Source organism: Schistocerca serialis, chromosome 5 (assembly GCF_023864345.2).
Source record: "Schistocerca serialis cubense isolate TAMUIC-IGC-003099 chromosome 5, iqSchSeri2.2, whole genome shotgun sequence".
NCBI classification, from domain to species: Eukaryota; Metazoa; Arthropoda; class Insecta; order Orthoptera; family Acrididae; genus Schistocerca; species Schistocerca serialis.
In genome coordinates, this window is record NC_064642.1 from 450,589,015 (window position 1) to 450,613,253 (window position 24,239).

At 40.7% G+C, this 24,239-nt stretch overlaps 1 protein-coding gene across 1 annotated transcript in view; it reads left to right on the top strand.

Annotated features, from left to right (window-relative positions):
• Positions 1 to 1,344: 1,344 nt before the first annotated feature.
• Positions 1,345 to 24,239, top strand: part of LOC126481989 (proton-coupled amino acid transporter-like protein CG1139) — a 99,384-nt gene continuing 76,489 nt past the window's right edge. The window contains exon 1 of the mRNA XM_050105953.1: positions 1,345 to 1,407. Coding sequence (XP_049961910.1) covers positions 1,345 to 1,407 — 63 coding nt within the window. The remainder of the gene's footprint in view (positions 1,408 to 24,239) is intronic.

Genomic DNA, 24,239 nt, shown 5'->3' on the forward strand with positions numbered 1-24,239 from the left:
TTAGAATTTACCCGACATACATATCGAAAACGCCGTCAAGAAAAGCTGATTATCACAGTCTCACCTGTGCGTCATAAATTACTTAACGTCAGTCATTTATACCGTGAAACTGTGACTGGGTTTAATTAACTTTCATTAAAATGAACAGCTGTGAAATCTTCCGCCACAAAATGTAGTCCACTTGCAGTCAAGATAAAACAAGGCAATTTTAAGAAGCACAGAAAAATCCGATGTGAATAACACGGTTCACGTTAGGTAAACACTTCATGCAGAAGGTGTCAAATACTGAAAACCTCTAAGACATTCAGACGGAATCGCGCAGGCAGAAGCAAATGAGTTTTAATGTTCGTCCTGCAGGGTGTTGACCTTCACGTCTGTATCGCAAATATCAGTCAGGTTTTAAATACGTACTTTATCATTATCTACGTTCCAAGCTAATCTATATTAACTGACACAGCCACAAGTTTGGTCATGACCTGCAGTTCGTTGACGAAGTAAACTTTATAAGTACGGCCAACCGCCGATGTGTATGCATTAGTATGAAAGGTAGCTCATAGGGAAATGATAATTTCAAAATAATGAATCACTGCCGAATGAGGTGTTCATTCACATCTTTCTACAGGAATAAGAAACCGAAGGAATCAGGATTGTATCGGTCTTACGCGACTTAGGTAAAGCACGGAGAAACCTAAATCTGTTTAAGCAGACGGTTATGTGAACGCAGCTCGTTCCCAAAGCACGCCCACCATCCATTAGTACAACCAGAGCCAGGTCCCTGCAACTGTGGATAAAATGTGAGTTCTGTGACAGCTGTTTTGCAACATTATCTGTTTTACACCTGGAAAACGTTTATGTTGTCAATATTAACAATTTCACCATTTCATTCGGGACATAATATTGGTGTATGGCGAAGAAAGCTTTCCTAAATAAAAATATGTAGTGACATTGAACATTCTCCTACTCATGGTAAAGATTCTGGTTGAACTAAAGAGCGCTGAATCCTAATGAGACTTAGGAAATGGAAAATATTGAACACATATGAACTACGAAACTGAGAAACCTTTTAAAGTTTGAATAGTAAGTTAAAAACAATAAGATATTAAGCAGACTACCCGAAGAAGAAAGTGTATGTAGAGATTTTACAAGATGCTCTTCTGAGAGTCAGAGTTCTCACTCCTTTCCTGAAGCTTGTCATTGATCTGAAACATCGAATTTCAGTAGTCTTGTAACTTGATTTTTACCTTGCTGAGTCTGACCATATTCGATAACAGTCTAAACGCCTGTTTGGACTAAACGTCGAACATCTGTTGCAGAGAAGACGTCTGAACTGTTAACTCTCTGGAAATGAGCCAGGATAAGCCACCCCCTTCAGACCAGCCATCGCACGAGAATGACAGCGAGGTGCCGGTAAGTACAAGGGATGATGACATAACTGCGACTAATTAAAAGTGTGCAAATTTCAATGAGAAACTTGATTACTGAACCTTTATGCTGCTTACGTTGACTCTGTCTTCAGTTCTCCAAAATCAAGAAAAAGTAGAGAGGATCCAGGCAGTTTATTCATTCATTTATTTATTGCTTATTTAGCCTAAAGAGATTAAGGCGTTCAGGCCCTTTCTTACCTCTGATCAGAAAAAACACATTCCAAAAATATTTCTTAATAATCACAACTATAATAATTTGCGTTATTAATAAAAATGTTAATAGGCAGTGAACTAAAGGTTTTATTAATTATGCAAAACACAATGTGCAGGCTGTTTATAAATTAGTTACACAAAAGTAACCTTTAATCGATAAAAGGTAAACAACTTACAGATATGTTTGATTTAGCACTGAATGAAGTACATCTTCCAGTTTTGCAAAGGTTCAATTTGGCTTCATTTTGTAACAGTGCAGAACTTATTCACTTGCTACGTCAGAGACTGCTTGCCGACCCAGTCTTGGTTTCCCATGTGATACACAGCCAATTTCGATGAAACAACTGTATTAGTTAATAATAATTTGTCTTTGAGGTATTGGCTAGCGATATTTAGTCCTGAACTGTCTCCGAACAGTATTAGAGGATTTGGATTCACCAAACCATAAACAACACTGGGCACACTTTCACTGTTATACGATTCCATTATGACTTTTGTAATAACTCAGTCGCGAATGTCACCTAGTGGGAACGTCGGGAACTAACATTGTTAGGCAGTAATAAGACTTGGAGAGATACTGCATTCAGTGCTGTATCAAACATTTCGGTAAGTTATTTACCCTTTTCACAATTAAAGGTTACTTTTGTATAACCAATTAATACACAAAATTTATCTCTTTTTCTACGTACGAAGATGTGTTTCGACACCCGTGTCTCATCTTCTGTGGGTCTCAATTTGTTTCTGTAAAATATCACACAAAGTTCATGGCTGTTTTTCTATTTTAGACCTACAACAATAACCCATGCATTTTGTTTAATTTGTTCAGATTGCTCACCTAAAACTACATTGCTTGTGAAAATGATTTACTTTATTCCTTTTATCATTTTGATAGTATGTCATCTGCAAAGCAATCGTAATGAAATTGGCTTTTTTATGAAAATACGTCTTCGTGAGTACTGACAGTGTACGTTACTGTACTTACTGACTTTCGTCAGCTGTGCATCTCTCGCGGGTTTTCTTTTGCGATTTTGTACACTTTTTTTCCATACCTTCTTTATGTTTCACTCGCGGCTGTTTTCACTCGTATTTTACAAAACATGGTATCTGATTAAATACTTATGTCGCCATATTCATAGAGATGCACTATGTTATTGTCGCCACTCACTTGTTCTTCGATCTGTTTTCGATTGGTGTGGCGCAAATTTTTAAAGTTTGGTGAAAACAATGCTGTGTGTGTCACTTGAGGAAGAACTTAAATGATGTGTGTGTGTGTGTGTGTGTGTGTGTGTGTGTGTGTGTGTGTGTGTGCGAGAGAGAGAGAGAGAGAGAGAGAGGAGGGCGGGGCGAGAGAAAGGGAGGAGCGATTAGAGAAGAATATGTTTCTGGTTATTCGAGGATGACTGACGTGTTTTATATGGCGATGTGACTTCGTATACTTGAATGAGACTCGAAAACGGTGTTTTGTTGTATGGTGTTGAATTTTCGATTAATACTTTCTTTTCTGGTATCACTGCTTTTTGTCTGTGGTAGTTCTCCTCAATTGTGAGGTTTTGATAGAGACTGTTCCTTTTTCTGTGTATCTTTTGTTGAGTGGGTGATGGTTTTCTTGTATGAAACGAACTGAAAAATTGGAGTGAGGCTCAGAATATTTTGTTTTTAAATTTTTACATGCTTGACTTACAAAAACTGGCATGGACTACAGCTTAACTGATATATTCCAGCTTAGATTCTGTCTGTGGATGTTTTCTTAGTGTTTAGATTTTTCTGTGCTGTATTCTTTGAGTGTAACTATATTTGTGGTCCAGGTTTCTTCGGAATGTTCCTCACGTTGTGTATGTTTATATTTTAGTATGTGCCATGCTGCAATTTTTGCAAGATGTTCCTGGTTCCCTGTGTTCTCTGTGTTTGTCATATGTTGATTTACCTGGATCTTGATTATGGCTCGTAATTTATCCGTGGTTTGATCTTCTTGAAATTCGTCCTCTTTGTTGTTCAGTTTATTATTTGGGCGTTGTTCCATTTATCTCTGGCTATTGTGTTTTGCATGTTTTGTGATTAGTTCCTGTGTATAACTGAGTCTGTTCAGTGTTTTGTTGAGCCTGTGTAGAACGTCTCTCAGACTTCTATCTGTGTATCACTGCGTGATTGGATTGGTTGTGAACGGTTGAACTTGTGACGCTGGGTTTCCTGAACAAAACAAAATGATGTTTGCAGTTCATGTACGGTCATGTCAAGGAAATATAACTGTCTACTTTTTTCTCAAAGGTGAATTTCATTGTAGGGTTTACTGTTGTTGCGGTCTTCAGTCCAGAGACTGGTTTGATGCAGCTCTCCATGCTACCCTATCCAGTGCAAGTTTCTACAAGTACCTACTGCAACCTATATCCCTCTGAATCTGCTTAGTATATTCATCTATTGGTCTCCCTCTACTATTTTTACCCTCCACGCTGCCCTCAAATACTAAATTGGTGATCCCTTGATGCCTCGGAACATGTACTACCAACCGATCCCTTCTTCTAATCAAGTTGTGCCACAAATTCCTCTTCTCCCTAATTCTCTTCAGTAGCTCCTCATTAGTTACGTGATCTATCCAGTTAATCTTCAGCATTCTTCTGTAGCACCACATTTCGAAAGCCTCTATTCTGTTCGTGTCTACAATATTTATCGTCCATGTTTCACTTCCACACATGGTTACACACCATACAAGTACTTTCAGAAAAGACTTCGTGACACTTAAATCTATACTCGATGTTAAGAAATTTCTCTTCTTCAGAAACGCTTTCCTTGCCATTGCCAACCTACATTTAATGTCCTCTCTACTTCGACCATCATAATTATTTTGTTCCCCAAATAGCAAAACTCGTTTACTACTTTAAGTGTCCCATTTCCTAATCTAATTCCCTCAGCATCACCCGACTTAATTTGACTACATTCCATTATCCTTATTTTGCTTTTGTTGATGTCCATTCCGTTCAACTGCTCTTCCAGGTCCTTTGCTGTCTCTGACAGAATTATACTGTCATCTGACAACCTCAAAGTTTTTATTTCTTCTCCATGGATTTCAATTCCTACTCCAAATTTTTCTTTTGTGTCCTTTACTGCTATTTTAATACACAGATTGAATAACATGGGGGATAGGCTACAACCCTGTATCACTCCCTTCCCAACCATTGCTTCCCTTTCATGCACCTCGGTGCAGTACCATCTGGTTTCTCTACAAATTGTAAATAGCCTTTCGTTCTCCGTATTTGACCCCTGCCACCTTCAGAATCTGAAAGAGAATTTTCCAGTCAACATTGTCTAAAGCCTTTCTAAGTCTACAAATGCTAGACACGTAGCTTTGTCTTTCCTTAATCTATCTTCTAATATAGTCGTAGTGACAGTATTGCCTTACGTGTTTCAACGGTTCTACGGAATCCATACTGATCTTCCCCAAGGTGTGCTTCTATCAGTGTTTCCGTTCGTCTGTAAAGATTTCGTGTAAGTATTTTGCAGCCGTGACTTATTAAACTGATAGTTCGCTAATTTTCACTCCTGTCAGCATCTGATTTCTTTGGGCTTGGAATTATTATATCCTTCTTGAAATCTGAGGGAATTTTGCCTGTCTCATACACCTTGTCCACCATATCGTAGAGTTTTGTCAGGGCTGGCTCTCCCAAGACTATCAGTAATTTTAATGAGACGTTGTCTACTTCCAGAGCCTTGTTTCTATTTAGGTGTTTCAGTGCTCTGTCAGATTCTCCACGCAGTATCATATCTCCCATTTAATTTTCATCTACGTCCTCTCCCACTTCTATAATATTGCCCTCGAGTACATCACCTTTGTATAGACTCTCTATAAACTCCTTCCACCTTTCTGCTTTCCCTTCTTTGCTTACGACTGGTTTTCCATCTCAGTTCTTCATATTCATACAAGTGGTTCTCTTTCCTCTAAGCGTCTCTCTTATTTTCCTGTAGGAACTATCTCTCTTATCCCTAGTGATATATGCCTCTACATACTTACTTTTGTCCTCTAGCCACCACTGCCTAGACATTTTGCACTTCCTGTCGATCTGATTTTTGAGACGTTTGTATTCCTCCTTGCCTGCTTCATTTACTGCATTTTTATATTTTCTCCTTTCATCAATTAAATTCAATCTCTCTCCTGTTACCCAAGGATTTCTACTAGCCTCGTCTTTTTACCTACTTGATCGTGTGCTGCCTTCACTATTTCATCTCTCAATGCTGCCCATTCTTCTTCTACTGTATTTCTTTCCCCCATTATTGTCAATCGTTCCCTAATGTTCTCTCTGAAACTTTACAGCCTCTGGTTCTTTCAGTTTATCCAGGTCCCATCTCCTTAAATTCCTATTATTTTGGAGTTTCTTCAGTTTTAGTCTACAATTCATAACCAATAGATTGTGGTCAGAGTCAACATCTGCCACTGGAAATGTCTTACAACTTAAAACCTGGCTCCTAAATCTCTGTCTTACCATTATATAATCTATCTGATTCCTTTTAGTATCTCCAGGGTTCTTCCATGTGTACAACCTTCTTTCATGATTCTCAAACCAAGTGTTACCTATGATTAAGTTATGCTCTGTGCAAAATTCTACCAGACGGCTTCTTCTTTCATTCCTTACCCCCATTCCATATTCACTTACTACTTTTCTTTCTTTTCCTTTTCCTACTATCGAATTCCAGTCCCCATGACTATTAAATTTTCATCTCCCCTCACTATCTGAATGATTTCTTTTATCTCATCATACATTTCTTCAATCTCTTTGTCATCTGAGGAGCTAGTTGGCATATAAACTTGTGCTACTGTGGTAGGTGTGGGCTTCTATTTTGTCTACAGTAAGGCGTTCACTATGCTGTTCGTAGTAGCTTACCCGCGCTCCAACTTTGTATTCATTATTAAACGTACGCCAATATTATCCCTATTTGATTTTGTATTTATAACCCTGTGTTCACCTGACCAGAAGTGTTGTTCCTTCTGCCACCGAACTTCACAAATTATCACTATATTTAACTTTAACCTATCCATTTCCATTTTTGAATATTCTAACCTACCTGCCGATTAAGGATCTGACATTCCAAGATCCGATCCGCAGAATGCCAGTTTTTTTCTGGTTTACTATGTTTATGTAGCTGTGTAGTTGTTTTATCTGGGTGTTATGTTCATCTAACCTAGCAAGTGGTGTCACCCACATAACGGTACCAATATTTAACCTGGTATTGTTTTGGTTGTAATATTTTTTTCAATATTTAGTTTTCAGTTTTAGAAATATGTCTGCAAGTGGACAATTGATGGGTGATCTATTGGTAGCCCTTGTTTTTTGTAAACAGAACTCGTTGAAAGTGTAATAGTTCTGTACTGTTTCAATTTTCTAACCCGAGCAAGTTGAGAAACACCATTCCTTATTTTCCACTGTGGAATGAAGGAGTGGTCTTTCTCTGTTTCTTTATTTTTGTATTCCTTCACTCTCTCTCTACTTTATTGCTCCTAGTGCGCGTCATCTTCAGATCTATTTCAGAATAACACAGGCTTGGAAACGTATTTTAGTTTGTTTTTGTAATATCGTAAGTGTTGTTGCTGCTATAGTGTGCGGAGGGTACGTGTGGGCGTGTTCGACGGGTCTGCCATCGTTTCACCTTTACGTCTTATATGAGTTCGAGGAAAAAATACATTTGCTGACTCATATTCGAATGTGGGTTTCAGATTTTTTTAAAGTAAGTTTCCCCCTGCAATTCTTTAACATTTTGGTGGCTCTTGCTGTGACAAAACAAATCGGTGATTGTAAGGAGAACAAAAGGTGCGAGGCACATATTGAAATTATTAATTACCCCTCCCTTCCTACATGAAAACTGAATGCAGCATCTGGATGTAGAACGACTTAAATTCAAGGATTGTTGAAGTGAAACAGGATCTTTGCTGATAAATAAACACTGCAGGAATTAAGAAGCATAGTCATGAGGCTTTCAGAGAGCCTGCGAATAACTATCTTATTGTTCAGGCATGTCTCCCAATGTCGCACTAGTTTTTCTACATCCTCCTTGAAGGTGGATAATCATTGATGATCAAGCTATTCTTCTACGACGTCACGAAGCACAAGATATCAGTTGAAGTGTTACCATTTCTGGGCCATGTTTAAGGCACCAAACACAAGACGATAAGTCGTGCTGCCGAAAGAACGCAGAATTGTGTTGCAGTGTTAGGTATCTGACCTTGCGTTATCACGAAGGAAAATCACAACTCAGAAGAATTTGCCTTTGGTACTTCTGTAAAGTGGTACAATAGCATGGACAGCTGATTGTGGTCCCAACTGGCAACTAGTCGAATATTAATATGGCCTGGATACAGAAATATATGAACGTGACGTTTAAATAGAAGCTCTGCACCAACGCTGTATTGGTCACTAAAAAAGAAACCGCCAGCTGATAAACCAATGACTTTATTTGTTTCATTTTGGATAGAACCTATTATCAGATTGTCTGTGAACGAGAAATACGTAGCAAATAACATAAAATGTAACTACACAAAAAATATACACTACTGGCCATTAAAATTGCTGCACCAAGAAGAAATGCAGATGATAAACGGGTATTCATTGGACATATATAGTATACTAGAACTGACTTGTGATTACATTTTCAGGCAATTTGCGTGCATAGATCCTGAGAAATCAGTACCCAGAACAACCACCTCTGGCCGTAATAACAGCCTTGATACGCCTGGGCATTGAGTCAAACAGAGCTTGAATGGCGTGTACAGGTACAGCTGCCCATGCGGCTTCAACACGATACCACAGTTCATCAAGAGTAGTGACTGGCGTATTGTGACGAGCCAGTTGCTCGGCCACCATTGACCAGACGTTTTCAGTTGGTGAGACATCCGGAGAATGTGCTGTCCAGGGCAGCAGTCGAACATTTTCTGTAACCAGAAAGGCCCGTACAGGACCTGCAACATGCGGTCGTGCAATATCCTGCTGAAATGTAGGGTATCGGAAGGATCGAATGAAGGGTAGAGCCACGGGTCGTAACACATCTGAAATGTAACATCCACTGTTCAAACCGAGCGAGGTGGCGCAGTGGTTAGACACTGGACTCGCATTCGGGAGGACGACGGTTCAATCCTGCGTCCGGCCATCCTGATTTAGGTTTTCCGTGATTTCCCTACATCGCTCCAGGCAAATGCCGGGATGCTTCCTTTCAAAGGGCACGGCCGACTTCCTTCCCCGTCCTTCCCTATTCCGTTGAGACCGATGACCTCGCTGTCTGGTCTCCTTCCCAAAAACAACCCAACCCCAACCCTCCACTGTTCAAAGTGCCGTCAATGCGCCTGTCATCTAGTGATACGAGGCCGTTGGGATGCAGCACGGCGTTCCGTATTACCCTCCTGAACCCACCGATTCCATATTCTGTTAACAGTCATTGGATCTCGACCAACGCGAGCAGTAATGTCGCGATACGATAAACCGCAATCGCGATAGGCTACAATCCGACCTTTATCAAAGTCGGAAACGTGATGGTACGCATTTCTTCTCCTTACACAAGGCATCACAACAACGTTTCACTAGGCAACGCTGGTCAACCGCTGTTTGTGTATGAGAAATCGGTTGGAAACTTTCCTCATGTCAGCACGTTGTAGGTGTCGCCACCGGCGCTAACCTTGTGTGAATTCTCTGAAAACCTAATCATTTGCATATCACAGCATCTTCTTCCTGTCGGTAAAATTTCGCGTCTGTAGCACGTCATTTTCGTGGTGTAGCAATTTTAATGGCCAATAGTGTACAAGCGTATGGATCTACAAGTATCGTCAAAATTAAACAGCTGAAATACACACCATGAACATCATAGTGATCAGATACATAAAGACAGTATGTAACAAAGCTGCCATGTCAGACTAACTGATTGGCTACAACGCGATAACCCGGAGGATAACTGAAGCCACCAGAAGGCGGCGGGTAGCACTACGTAGCGACAAAAGCAGGAAACATTATTCTTTCCCATAAGAAATGTAGTACATAAAATTAAACATTTACAGAAGTTCAAGATGTGTGAATAATAAAATGAATGAGTAATAGAGATTTACCATTACATAAAAAATACCTTTGACAGAAAAATATATACATGTAAACTGACAGATAAAGAGAATTAAAAATTCCAGAACACTTACATAAATTCAAACCTTCACACAAACATAAACAAAGCAGTTTAGAAGAACGATTTAAAAAGACACAATAAAATAGAAATAATACAAGAAATCGTAAGACAGGGCAACAGCTCAACCCCCTGCAAAATTAGGTGAGGGAGATTGTACAATTAAAACTCCTTTATAGATAAAATACATAACGTAGTACTAAAAGACCTTAGGAATGGAAAGCAGAGGCCGTAATATAATTTCCAAAAGAATTAGGTTAAGCGGTAACAACAATCTATTCTTTACACGAGCTGTAATTATTATAGTACTAGATTATCAAGGATTTCGCGAACTCGAACCCCAGAACAAATTTGTTTGTTACTTAATTTCTTTATATATCTGGCCACGAAGATGTTCATGTTGTGTATTTCAGCTGTTTGCTTTTGACGATACTTGTTGCTTCAAACTCTTGTGCGTTCTTGGTATGCTTATATTTTCTGTTATTTACTGCGTATTACTGTTTTTCAGACAATCTGATGACGGCTTGTACCTGAAACGCGTCAGGTAAAGTCATTGGCTTATGAGCTGATGGCTTCTTATTTAGTGACTACTGCAGTAGTTGTGCAACACTCCCATCAGTTTGAAATATGAACGCATTCTTAGTGCGTGACATTATGCCACAATTACAAAACACTGACCCTTCCTGCCACAGCAGCTGACTGACCTTTTCTTGCCCAAGCTGGTGACGAACGTCTTCATTCTTGACACATCTTTTGTATTGCGGTTTGCAAATACCGACGTAATATTTCATCCACATGCACAATAAGCCATTAGAATGCTTTTACATCTGGTGTCGGATCAGATGTTCTAGGGACGTACCCTTTCAGGAGTCATTCTGCAATTTTTTAAGGTGTCGAAGCCCTTAAGAAGCAAAATATTTCTTACACCATAGTTCTCTACGCAGCATCATCTGTATGGATCCATCGCAAAAGCTCATACCAATAAATTTCAATAGTCGTCACACTTTCCTTGCATAAAAATTGAATAACCCTGTATTATAGCTGTCTGGACGTTAGATTTACATTTCTCTGGACACAAAATTACTGTCGTGTTTAGAGCAATTGTTTTTGAAAACTCACGCGTTCTGCTCTGTTAATTCACATTGCCAGCTCCGCTACGCTGCCATGTCGTGGCCCAATGACAAACATTCTCCATGTAACAGGCTTTGTGTAGGTTTCCCTTTACTTGAACGACCTTTAAAATTTTAATATTTGTGATCGTAGGTTTCTGCAGCGGTGCCAGCTTCTGTAATTCAACAGGGTACGCAATTCCAAAATCGTGCTTAAGACTTACTTAAAATCATACAACCTCGCTAGTTTCATTAGGTGTTTTAGTTTCTGTAAGTTATGACCGCGACGTTATTCGGGCTCGTGCAAAGGGTTATCGAAAGTATCTCATCCCGCTTACCATCACAGAATGGGCTAGGATGGTGGGGGTATAGGGGACGGACGTTACTGGTCACTACGTGCGCACCACCACCGTAAGATGACTTATTGAGTACAGATCAAAATAAAATATTAAGAAATGACATCACAGTTGATTAAAGTGCTGCCATGCACGGTACGAACTTCCCCTCACAGAACTCATTCATATGGTAAATTACGTAGGACACGACTAGAACTGTAACATATTTAAATAGGAAGAAGAAACCTTTAATCGTTTTCGAGAAAATCGAGTTCGAAAATTTTAGGCGTTTCTATACAGGGTGAGTCACTATCCACCTAGAATAACTCCGAAAGTATGATAGCAGCTGAAAAGTTTGTGGGACAAAAGTTGCATGGGACAACGGGGGCCATAATATGACGGTTTTTTGTTGCTAGGTGGGGTCGCTTCAGAGATATGTTCAGCTCTTTTCTTTCAATGGAATGCTATAGTTTGGTACTTATTTTCTGATAGCGGCTATCGAGACGAATCCAGTAATGTGTAACAGTAAGGTCTTTGAAGGTCCACGAAGGTCACAAAGGTGGCATGAACGTCCATTTACGTAAGGGTCCGAAGTGATGACCATTGGTATCAATGCAGTGCTGCACTCTTCTTATCATGGATTGAGTGGTATTCCTTATCACAGCCGGCCGCTGTGGCCGAGTGGTTCTAGGTGCTACAGTCCGGATCTGCGCTGCTGCTGCGGTCGCAGGTGCGAATCCTGCCCCGGGCATGGATGTGTGTGATGCCTTTAGGTTAGTTAGCTTTAAGTAGTTCTAAATCTAGGAGACTGTTGACCTCAGATGTTAAGTCCAACAGTGCTTAGAGCCATTTGAACCATCTGAATCCTTATCAAATAGGCACTTATCAAAGCACATGCTCTGGCAATTTCAGCTGGCGTTTCTTCAGGTGTAGTTGGAACGTCTTTATAAACAATGTCTTTTACGAATCCCCACAAGAAAAACTCCAGAGGCTCAAGTCTGGCAAACGAGACGGCCACGACACATCTCCTCCGCGTCCAGTCTAACGATTTGGGAATTGTCTCCGCAAATCATTTCTAGCCATCAGCGAAAAATGTGCCGGATACCCATCGTGTTGATACCACATTCTCTTCCTTGTTCCTAAAGGTATTTCTTCCAATAACAGACCTAATGTTTCTTGCAGGAATGCGGTGTACATCCTACCATTAAGATTTCCTTCGATGAAATGGAAAAAAAATGGAAATGAAGTCCCATGCTTCTTTACAGAGCGTAGGGGAACGATGCGGAAGACTCGCACCGCCTTACTAGGCATGGTCCTAATGGAGGTGGTTTGCCGTTGCCTTCCTCCGACCGTAATGGGGATGAATAATGACGATGAAGACGACACAACAACACCTAGTCATCTCGAGGCAGAGAAAATCCCAGACCCCTCCGGGAATCGAACCCGGTACCCCGTGCTCGGGAAGCGAGAACGCTACCGCGAGACCACGGAGGGGCGGACTTCGATGAAATAGGGTCATATAATTTTGTCCTCCAGAATCCCACACCATACGTTCACCGAACACGGTTTTTGGTGTGCAACTTGCTGCAGCCAACATGGATTTTCAGTTGCACAATATGCACGTTATGCAAATTAACGTTTGCATGGTTCGTGAATGTAGCCTCGTCAATAAATAAAATAAAATTAATAAATGTGTCATCTCTCTGAATCTGAAGTTGAGCCCATAGGCAGAATTCAGTGCGACGCATAAAATCCGTACTAATTAATTCTTGGTGGAGACTGATATGGTAAGGATGATATTTATCGCTATGCAAATGGTTCAGATGGCTCTAAGCACTATGCGACTTAACTTCTGAGGTCATCAGTCGATTAGAACCTAGAACTAATTAAACCTAACTAACCTAAGGACATCACACACATCCATGCCCGAGGCAGGATTCGAACCTGCGACCGTAGCGGTCGCTCGGGTCCAGACTGTAGCGCCTAGAACCGCACGGCCACTCCGGCCGGCTGCAGTTGCGCGGTTCCGAACTGATGCGCCTAGAACCGTTTGGCCACAGCGGCCGGCTATGGCTATGCAGAACATGAACAACACTACACTGACTCAAGCCAGATTCCCTACAGATCTGACGCGAACTAACACAAGGATCTCGAACCACAGTGGCAAGAGTACCTATTTCCGTTTCCTCGTTAGTAACTTTCCTTTGCCGGATATGTTTCCGATGTGTTAAAGATACAGTTGTTCTCAATTTATCATTGTTGTTGTTGTGGTCTTCAGTCCTGAGACTGGTTTGATGCAGCTCTCCATGCTACTCTATCCTGTGCAAGCTTTTTCATCTACCAGTACCTACTGCAACCTACATCCTTCTGAATCTGCCTAGTGTATTCATCTCTTGGTCTCCCTCTACGATTTTTACCCTCCACGCTGCCCTCCAATACTAAATTGGTGATCCCTTGATGCCTCAGAACATGTCCTACCAACCGATCCCTTCTTCTGGTCAAGTTGTGCCACAAACTTCTCTTCTCCCCAATCCTATTCAATACTTCCTCATTAGTTATGTGATCTACCCATCTAATCTTCAGCATTCTTCTGTAGCACCACATTTCGAAAGCTTCTATTCTCTTCTTGTTCAAACTATTTATCGTCCATGTTTCACTTCCATACATGGCTACATTCCATACGAATACTTTCAGAAATGACTTCCTGACACTTAAATCTATACTCGATGTTAACAAATTTCTCTTCTTCAGAAACGCTTTCCTTGCCATTGCCAGCCTACATTTTATATCCTCTCTATTCGACCATCATCAGTTATTTTGCTCCCCAAATAGCAAAACTCCATTACTACTTTAAGTGCCTCATTTCCTAATCTAAATCCCTCAGCATCACCCGACTTAATTAGACTACATTCCATTATCCTTGTTTTGCTTTTGTTGATGTTCAACTTATATCCTCCTTTCAAGACACTGTCCATTCCATTCAACTGCTCTTCCAAGTCCTTTGCTGTCTCTGACAGAATTACAATGTCATCGGCGAACCTCAAAGTTTTTATTTCTTTTCCATGAATTTTAATACCTACTCCGAATTTTTGTTTTGTTTCCTTTACTGCTTGCTCAATATACAGATTGAACAACATCGGAGAGAGGCTACAACCCTGTCTTACTCCCTTCCCAATCACTGCTTCCCTTTCATGTCCCTCGACTCTTATAACTGCCATCTGGTTTCTGTACAAATTGTAAATAGCCTTTCGCTCCCTGTATTTTACCCCTGCCACCTTTAGAATTTGAAAGAGAGTATTCCAGTCAACATTGCCAAAAGCTTTCTCTAAGTCTACAAATGCTAGAAACGTAGGTTTGCCTTTCCTTAATCTTTCTTCTAAGATAAGTCGTAAGGTCAGTATTGCCTCACGTGTTCCAGTGTTTCTACGGAATCCAAACTGATCTTCTCCGAGGTTTTCTACTAGTTTCTCCATTCGTCTGTAAAGAATTCGTGTTAGTATTTTGCAGCTGTGACTTATTAAACTGATAGTTCGGTAATTTTCACATCTGTCAAGACCTGCTTTCTTTGGGATTGGAATTATTATATTCTTCTTGAAGTCTGAGGGTATTTCGCCTGTTTCATACATCTTGCTCACCAGATGGTAGAGTTTTGTCAGGACTGGCTCTCCCAAGGCCGTCAGTAGTTCCAATGGAATGTTGTCTACTCCGGGGGCCTTGTTTCGACTCAGGTCTTTCAGTGCTCTGTCAAACTCTTCACGCAGTATCATATCTCCCATTTCATCTTCATCTACATCCTCTTCCATTTCCATAATATTGTCCTCAAGTACATTGCCCTTGTATAGACCCTCTATATACTCCTTCCACCTTTCTGCTTTCCCTTCTTGCTTAGAACTGGGTTTCCATCTGAGCTCTTGATATTCATACAAGTCGTTCTCTTATCTCCAAAGGTCTCTTTAATTTTCCTGTAGGCAGTATCTATCTTACCCCTAGTGAGATAGGCCTCTACATCCTTACATTTGTCCTCTAGCCATGCCTGCTTAGCCATTTTGCACTTCCTGTCGATCTCATTTTTGAGTCGTTTGTATTCCTTTTTGCGTGCTACATTTACTGTATTTTTATATTTTCTCCTTTCATCAATTGAATTCAATATTTCTTCTGTTACCCAAGGATTTCTACTAGCCCTCGTCTTTTTACCTACTTGATCCTCTGCTGCCTTCGCTACTTCACCCCTCAAAGCTACCCATTGTTCTTCTACTGTATTTCTTTCCCCCATTCCTGTCAATTGTTCCCTTATGCTCTCCCTGAAACTCTGTACACATATTTAAATGTACGATGTATAGGGTGAGTACGTTGATGATATCTTTCAGTATATAAATCTCTAGCTCTCGCTGAATCTCGTTGGCATTGTCCGTACATGAGAAGCATATCGACTTGTTCTTCGAAGGAATACATCATTCACATTTTCTTGATTCGACGACACTAGGCTTACGGTTCCTGTCAGTGTTGTATTGCGAAACCGTCGAATGGTGTTTACATGTCAATGGAACGTTAGATGGATACGCCGCATTCAGCGAATATTTACCGCTTGCATGATATACGAGAGAGAACTGTCAGAGCATGAGCTTCGATAAGTGCCGAAGTGATAAGGAATAGCATAGAGTCCATGATAAGAAGATTGTAGCACTGCATTGATCACATTGGTCATCAAACACCTTCTGTCAATGGGCATTCATGCCATCTTTTTTACCTTCGCTGACCTTCAAAGACGTTATTGTTACACAACATTGGATTCGTCTCGGTAGCCGCTATCAGAAAATAAGTACCAAACTATAGCATGTCATTTAGAACAACAAAGTTGACCTTCGTATCTCTGACACGACCGCATCTCGCAACAAAAGACCAACGTCATATTATGCCCCCCGTTGTCCCCTGCAACTTTTGTCCCACAAACTTTTCAGCTCCTATCATACTTACGGAGTTATTCTAGGTGACAATAGTTAGTGATTCACCCTGTACACTTCGTGTGGTTACCAATAGTGCACGAGTCCGCAGCCGATCGAGTTACATAAGCGCTTAGTCTCTGGATCGAATATCGCTAACGCAGAGTTTTTTTCTTTGCCACGAAATTCCAACAACGGATTTATTATAACTGTTCAAATTATCATTATGTAATGTTTCATAATCTTCATGCTGAAAGAAAGAGAGAAAATTTTTCGTGGGGAGATTGGAGATAAAAAAGAATACATATGAATTTTCAGTCACATCAGTATATTCATTTTATTTGTGTTATTTTATCGAAATTTGTGACAAGTATATGGGTACTCTATGGAAGATTGCACGAATAGGGACTATACTGATGGTAGAAAAATTGCAGACAATAATTATTGCGACATACAGCACACGTAATGAACACCAAATACTGTATAATGGGAACCAACTTCCAAAACTTTAGAGAAAACTGATTTTTCAGGGTAAAGATAATTAAACTATAAATTATTTATTGGACATTGGTACTTTGCACACTCATAATAAATCTGCTTTTAGAATTAAGTGGGAATAAAAAAAAAGTACCCACAGCATGATTAGACCCAGAGACTTCGCGCATATGAAACTAAGGCCTTGCTCGCTCTTCTTTTTTTTTCTTCTTAATTTCCTTTTGCTCGGGGCGGACACCCCATGACACCCGTTGCAGTTCAGTGTTGGTCTATTCATCCAGTTTTTTTTTTTTTTTTTTTTTTTTTTTTTTTTTTTTTTTTTATCACAGAGGGCAACGAACCCACTCATCGAACCCGTTGAGCTATCGTTCTTGAATGCTAATGAGCATACAAAGTATATATACGCCAAAAATTTCCAAACACGATTTTCTCGAAAACGCTTGTGAGTTTTGTCTTCCTGTTTGTATATAATGAAGTCGCAGTCGTGTCCTACACACCGTGTCCATATGAACCAAATCGGTGAGGGCAAGTTCGTGCAGTCTCCTTGTAAGCCAATTGTCACAACGTGTTTTTCTTCACTGTAACGCAACGTTCACACTGTGTTCTATCCAAAAAGAGGTATGCATCAGCAGCCTTAAAGTCCGGGAGTTTATCTTGTAACTGCGACGTGTTTGTTCTGTTGAAGAAGACCGAGGTAACACAGTGCTGTGCCTGGCTGGTGCTGTAGGAGAGCGTTTCTCTCATCTGTCTCATTCCTCTATTTGGCGGTTTATATCTCTACGCACTGTGCTGGCGTCCTCGTATCTGTTAATCTATTCTCACAGCATACATTTTTCAGAATTTTATTGCACTTTAATCCTCCGACAATCTTCTGCAAACGCTACTACAGAACGCAACTTTATCACACGTTTCCGTTTTCAGAAACAACGGACGTTGACTTAACTTTGAGTGTAATTCTTCCAAAAAATTTAAAATTCCGTTTTTGGCAAACTTTCTTACCATCTTCTCTAGACTCTGGCACCAGCACTACATACGCATTAACTCATTAACAACAATAATCCAACCCAAAACTCTGATATGTTACCAACTTAAGCTTCTGAATGTTTATAGTTTCACTGCTGTAGTTTAATTACAGCTTATATCTTGCCTGAAAAAGAACTAACGAGAAAAGGATGGATCTTACGACACCGTCTGAAAATATCTAGAGCACATTCCAATGAAACAAAATTGTCATGCTTCAGGTAATGATGAAAACTATAAAGAAATTACAAAGAAAAACGTTTTTAAAATCAGAAAGTTTAGAAACTTTTTCCTTCATAATTTTTTATCCTTTTACTGGTGAGTGTGAATCATTATAAAATTGAATTCTGATGAGTAGACTTTGAGAAAAGATACCTTAGATAATCTAAAATGAAAGTTACGAGAAGAAAAGCATTTAAAGCAAAGTAGACAAAATTCACATTCTACTTAAACATTCATTTTAAAACATGCCGTATCCTTATGTCTTTGCTGCATATGCTTTTTCTTATCCGGACGACCTCCATACATCTCTATTCACAAGTTTTTATCCGCATAACTTTAAGATGTGCACCAAACTCCTTTTTCACACCCATTCACTAAATGTATAATTTTGAAGATATACAACGTGGACACAAACCGTCTAGAAAGCTTGTAAGTGTATAGCTGGGTAGGCTGTCCTTGGAAGTAATTGCAGGAAAAAAAATCGATTCGTTACTCTACTTCTGAGTTAATTAGTATTGAGGTTAGCCAGTCACGTCATTGCGCGCCAAGATTCAAGCGGCTCATCAGATATGGGGAGGTAATAAGGGTCGGACCTGAGGCAAAGGCTGAGCTGTGTTTTGCACTATTATCTACGCTATGAGAAAAACTAACTCTAATCGTATCTGGCGGGATGCTTGAATTTTCCCCACTCAACTGCCTACTCGGCTACTTTTAATCCAATTAACTCGAAAACGGTTCAAAGTGTCGAATTTTCCTGCACAGCCTATCCTGAAACACCCTTACAAGCTCTTCACACTGTTTCTAATCACGTCGTATAACCATCACTGTAAACAAGATTACATCCATTACACCTGAACGGACAGAATCTTTCGAAAATAATTTTGTTCTATGCAACTTCTCAGAAATTAATTTTTGTTCTAAAATGGATATAATTCACATTGTGAACACCGAGATAATTACGTGGAAAATCAAAGCTATGATTTTCAATATCGAAAGTGCACATTATTCGCTCTGTGAATCCAGATATGGATATAAAGAGTTTTATTGAGCCTCGTCTACTCAAACTTCAAAACTTAGGGCGAAATAATACATAAAAATTTGCAAGAGATACTTGCTTGAAACGGCTATCCTGGCAGCTAAAATTTTTGCATTACCGACAACTAAGAAAACGTGAAATAGTTTTCTTAGTATAAAACTAGGTTGACATCCCTTAGGTTCCGTGTACTTTGTACTCCAGAATAAATTTACGACCTCTTGTGGAAGGCACTGCACGCGCAAGATCACGAAGACGCTCATACCCGAGTGACTACCAGATGGTTTTCGAACGTTAACTAACTATGCCGGAAATCAAGTTTGCGAGTCTGAAGTTGATGATGGACAACTACTAGTTGATTAACATTTAAAAAATTACTGATGACCTTTAACTGCAGACCCATGTATAGTACCATAGGTGCTCTATTGCGCACATCTCGATAAGTGATGCTACATAGAGTATTAGCGATTCCATGACATTTATAAGTCATTCTAGCCATCCATCGCTATAGCAGAATGAATTTTCACTGCGGCGGGGTGCGTGCTGATATGAAACTCCCTGCCAAAACAGAACTGTGCCGGGTGCGAATCGAACCCAGGATCATCGCCTTTCACGATAAGTGCTCTACGAACTGAACTACCCAATCACAAGTGACAGCCTGTTCTCACACCTTTACTTCCGCCAGTACCGCATTTACCATCCGCTATATCGTTTCTTCCAGGAGTCCTAGTATCGCAGGTTATGCAGAACTTCGGTGAAGTGTTACTAGGAGATAAGGTACTGCCGGAAGTAAGGCTGTAAGGACACCTCGTCAGTCGTCTTTGGATAGCTCAGTTGGTAGGGCGCTTGCCTGAGAAAGGCAAAAGTCCTGGAATGGAGGCTTGGTTCTGAGCAAACTTTTAGTCTGCAAGGAAGTTTCGCGTCAGTGCACTCTCCGCTGCAGATTGAAATATTCATTCTGGAAACAATCCGCCATGTTTCTGTAACATCCTGTCTTCACGGAATATTAGTCCAACAGGTTTTACAGCAGAACCTCTGTAAAGTTTGCAAGATTATGACAATACTGGTTACTAAGCGACAATATACGCAATCGCTTTAAGCTGTGTTCTCATAAACTTTCGGAATGGAAGAGCAGGGCCTGTGCATTCTTTAGCTCGTATTTCTCTCAGTGTTTGTGAGACGTACCATCTGCAAATTATAGACGGTGGATAGACAATGGCGGAAATCCAGGAGGTTTCCCACAAGGAACTCTAGCGGGGAGTTGGTATCGCTTAACCCAAAAGACTTCATAAGCGCCTTTCAAAGCAGTGCGAGCTCCATCAGCTCCCGAGAGATTTCAGCAAAGGTCCACGGGTCGTCCTAAAAACGGAAGCAGTCAACAGAGCCAACTCTATGTTTCCATTAACATTGCGGGAAGTGAGCTGCATTTCCACACCTAGACATCGTTCCGCCAATCATAAGACGATGACCAGTACACTGCCAACTTTTAGTCTGTTGACAGAGAATACAACAAGTGCGGAAGGAGAAAATTCTGCAAGTTTTCCCTGCATACAGGAAGAGAAAGAGCGAGATTTTCCGTTGTGGCAAATCTTGTGTCTTCCTCCCTTCCCACGAATAATTTTGAGAAGTGTGAGAGTAGGAACTGAGTACTCCATTTTTGGCGCGAGCTCACGGCTGCATTTCATTTCTAATAGCTGAAGAGCTGCTGTCCGGTGCCGTGCTTCAGCCACCCGTTATATGTTTCTTTTGTGAATTGCCCAGACTTTGGAAAGTTATTTTCATCTCAATTTACAGTCTTCCAAAGAGCATTCCGGAGACTTCTGCACAGATAAAGTGTTTAAAAATCCGGATATTATCATGTTGGTGATCCAGAAAAATTTGAATGTTGTATCCATATTGCTATTTACACTTTTTGATGAAAGTAATTGTAGATTAGTCCAGCCCCAAGTTGAACATTATTGACGGAGAGCAAATAAATTAGTATTTTAAGATAATTTTTCCCTTTATAAATTCCCTCCCACAACGCTCTGATGAGGCGATCCTTACCATGAAAAATAAATATTATCAGGGAATTTTAGCTCACGGAATTGCAGTCTCACTGTGACGGTGTTTCCAATGAAATATAGGTGCCATTACAAGAAATATAGTCCTTTCATTTAATATGGAACGTTAGCTGGTTCGTTTTTCATTGTATGAATTGAATCAAATTATATTTTGCGGATAATGAAACTTCAGTTGCAGTAGCACTTAGCAGTGTGAATAATTATCAATTCAACATTTGTGCAATTGTGTTGGACTCTATCTGGGCATAGGATCGTTTGTTTGGCCATTTGTGTGTTCACCACTACGGCAGGCAGCTTGCATTAATGACTGTTGAACCCTTGTCGACTCACATACATTACAAATACGACAAGAGACGCGAACATTTCAAGTCAGGAAGTGAAGTACTCACTGTGAGGACAGCTCGTCGGTCGCGCTTGAGTACCTCAGTTGGCAGCCGGCACCGTAGCTCAGCGGGTTCGGTCAGAGGGCTGCGTGCTCTCTGTAATAAAAAAAACTGAGTTAAAGAATCAACGATCAACTTGAACGGATCTCTTGTGACGTCCGCCCAGACCAAAACCAACGAACAATTTAGAACAAAAAAAAAAACAAAGCATGTTCCGTCAGAAGGTTAGCTACCCTCTGTAACAAAAAACTGAGTGAATAGATCAAAGACGAACTTGAATCAGTGTCATAGCACGTCCGCCCAGAACAAATTCAACAAACGATAACGAACAAAACGAGGTCAAAAAGAGAAAAAAAGTTGACAGAGCAGTTGCTACCGATAAGCAAATATCTGACGTACGAATCCCGGTCTGCACACATTTTTAATCTGACAGAAGTTCCATTGCTATAGGAGCTAATCAGGTCGGCACTGATGTTAGCGGAAATCAACCGACTGCTTTGTGTTGTTGAACCCAGTGCATGTGAGAAATCTATGATGTAGTTCGGTCGTCAGTTGTGTACACTTTCCACCGTCCTGCATTAACGTTCAGTTTCGCAAGATGCACCAACTTGGAGCTGGTCTAAACTTCAAAACTGTGGAACAACTGCTCGAAGAATTCCTTCTGTGGAAATATTCTGAAGTACCCTTAACCGTAGCCAGAAATGTTCAGCACTCTGCTAGCGCCAGGATATTGGGTATAGATCTGTGATTGTTGCCTCCACAATGTAGTCCAGTGGTTTTACTTTGGAAGTATCTGTTGTTCTGCCATACGAATAAATAAAACAAATCAATCCAACCCATTTCTTCCACATTTCTCCCTCTCTCCATTTACCAAAAGCTAAATAGTACATTGTAAATATCCTCTAGATAATCAGTTACATGTTCGAAGATAATCTGAACAATTTTATATCGAGATGAAATGTAACGAATCGGTTTACACTATATATATATATATATATATATGTTATAAGTTTGAATGTTAATCAACGTAGTAATTTTCAACGCTCTTCATGCAACAATATTTAAAAACCAGTTGTTTTCTTTGTTTACGGGTTACCACTTCTTAAATAAAGGTTTGTCACTGCAACAGAAAGAGTTGTTCAGAAGATGTGATTTTAGACTATATTTAAACTTCTTTGCTGCGTGTCAGACATTTTATGTTACTCGGCAAATGATCAAAAATTTTTGTTGATGCGCATTGAAATCCTTTCTGGCCACTTACAGCTTCAAAATCGGCTATAACGGGTATATTTTACAGTTCCGTACATCAATCGGTAGAAACGGAACCTTTATATGAACACGTTGTTGTCCGTTTGTCTGTCCGACTGTCAAGACCCCTTTATCTCAGGAACATATAGGGTTACGAAGTTTAAATCTATGTTACATACTAAAGTCTATGGTCCCCTGGCGCCGTGAAAAATTTAAGGCTGTAAATCGATGAAATCAAGAGATACGGCCATTTATATTACACAGGATGGAGAAAAACTGTCACGAAATTTTAACCCTGGGTAGGAACCAAAATTAATAATGTTGTGTAAGTCGACAACGCACAATTTTCAAACTATGGAATCTTGGCGCCATGCGATCCGATTAGCCACGGGACTGCCCTGTTGAGGGATGCTCTAGACAACGCATGCCGGCCGCTGTGGCCGAGCGGTTCTAGGCGCTTCCGTCCGCAGCCGCGTTGCTGCTACGGTCGTAGGTTCGAATCCTGCCTCGGGCATGGATGTGTGTGAAGTCCTTATGTTAGTTAGGTTTAAGTAGTTCTAAGTCTAGGGGACTGATGACCTCAGACGTAAGGTCCTATAGTGCTTAGAGCCATGTGAACAACGCATGACCGCGAATGCTTTGCCTACTGGAGTTCGCAGAGCATCCAAGGCTGCCCGCACTCTCGGTGGTAGCGCGCGAACCAGCCACTGGGAGCCTGGGGACGGATTCACCAGGGGCCCCACACATCCAATGTAGTTTCATGATAAGACGTACTGGGAACAAATCCGTCAACAACTGTAAGTTCTCGTACAGAAACTCTTTTACAAATTGTGTCGGCCCTAAAAAGTGCCTTTTTTTGTAGCTAGGACATTGTTTACTTAATGCTCTAACTGGCGACCCTCAGATGCGACACAAGCTTGGTAACGTCGAACGGTGTTTTGCCGAACTCTTTCAAAGATTTTGGCGTTGCCCTGATGTGATTGACAGCATGATGAATGCGGTCCATTAGTTCGACTTCGTTTCTAGATGGTTCGCGTCCGGGTGCGTGAACCAGAACCTTGAAGAATCCCCACAGGAAAAAATCCGGTGGCGTGAGGTCTGGTGATCGCGGGGGCCATGTCCTACGAGCACCTCTGCCAATTACCCGGCCATCGAAGAGTTCGTTTAAATATCCGCGCAAATCACCACTGTTAAGTGCGGGCGCTCCATCGTGCTGCAACCACATGCATAGCCGAATTTCCAGGGGAACATCTTCCAGCAGGCCGGATAGAGTTTCTTGCAAAAAGTGAAGGTAATTTGCCCCGGTAAGTCGAGGAGGTAGACAGATGGTCACTAATAATGCCTGCCCAAATGTTGAGTGAAATTCGTTCCTGGTGTCCGTGGACGTAGGTGACGTGCGGATTTTCCCTTCACCAGTAATGAACGTTTCGAGAGTTGTAAAGGCCATCCCGATGGAAGGTGCACTCGTCGGTAAACAACACAATGGCAAAACCCTACCCAGTGTTCATAGTCCGCCACAAGATTTAGGTCTTGGGCGGGGTGGAAACTAAATGGATGCTGGCCCTCATCGCTCAAAACCACACAGACTAACCGATGAGTAACACCCATGTCG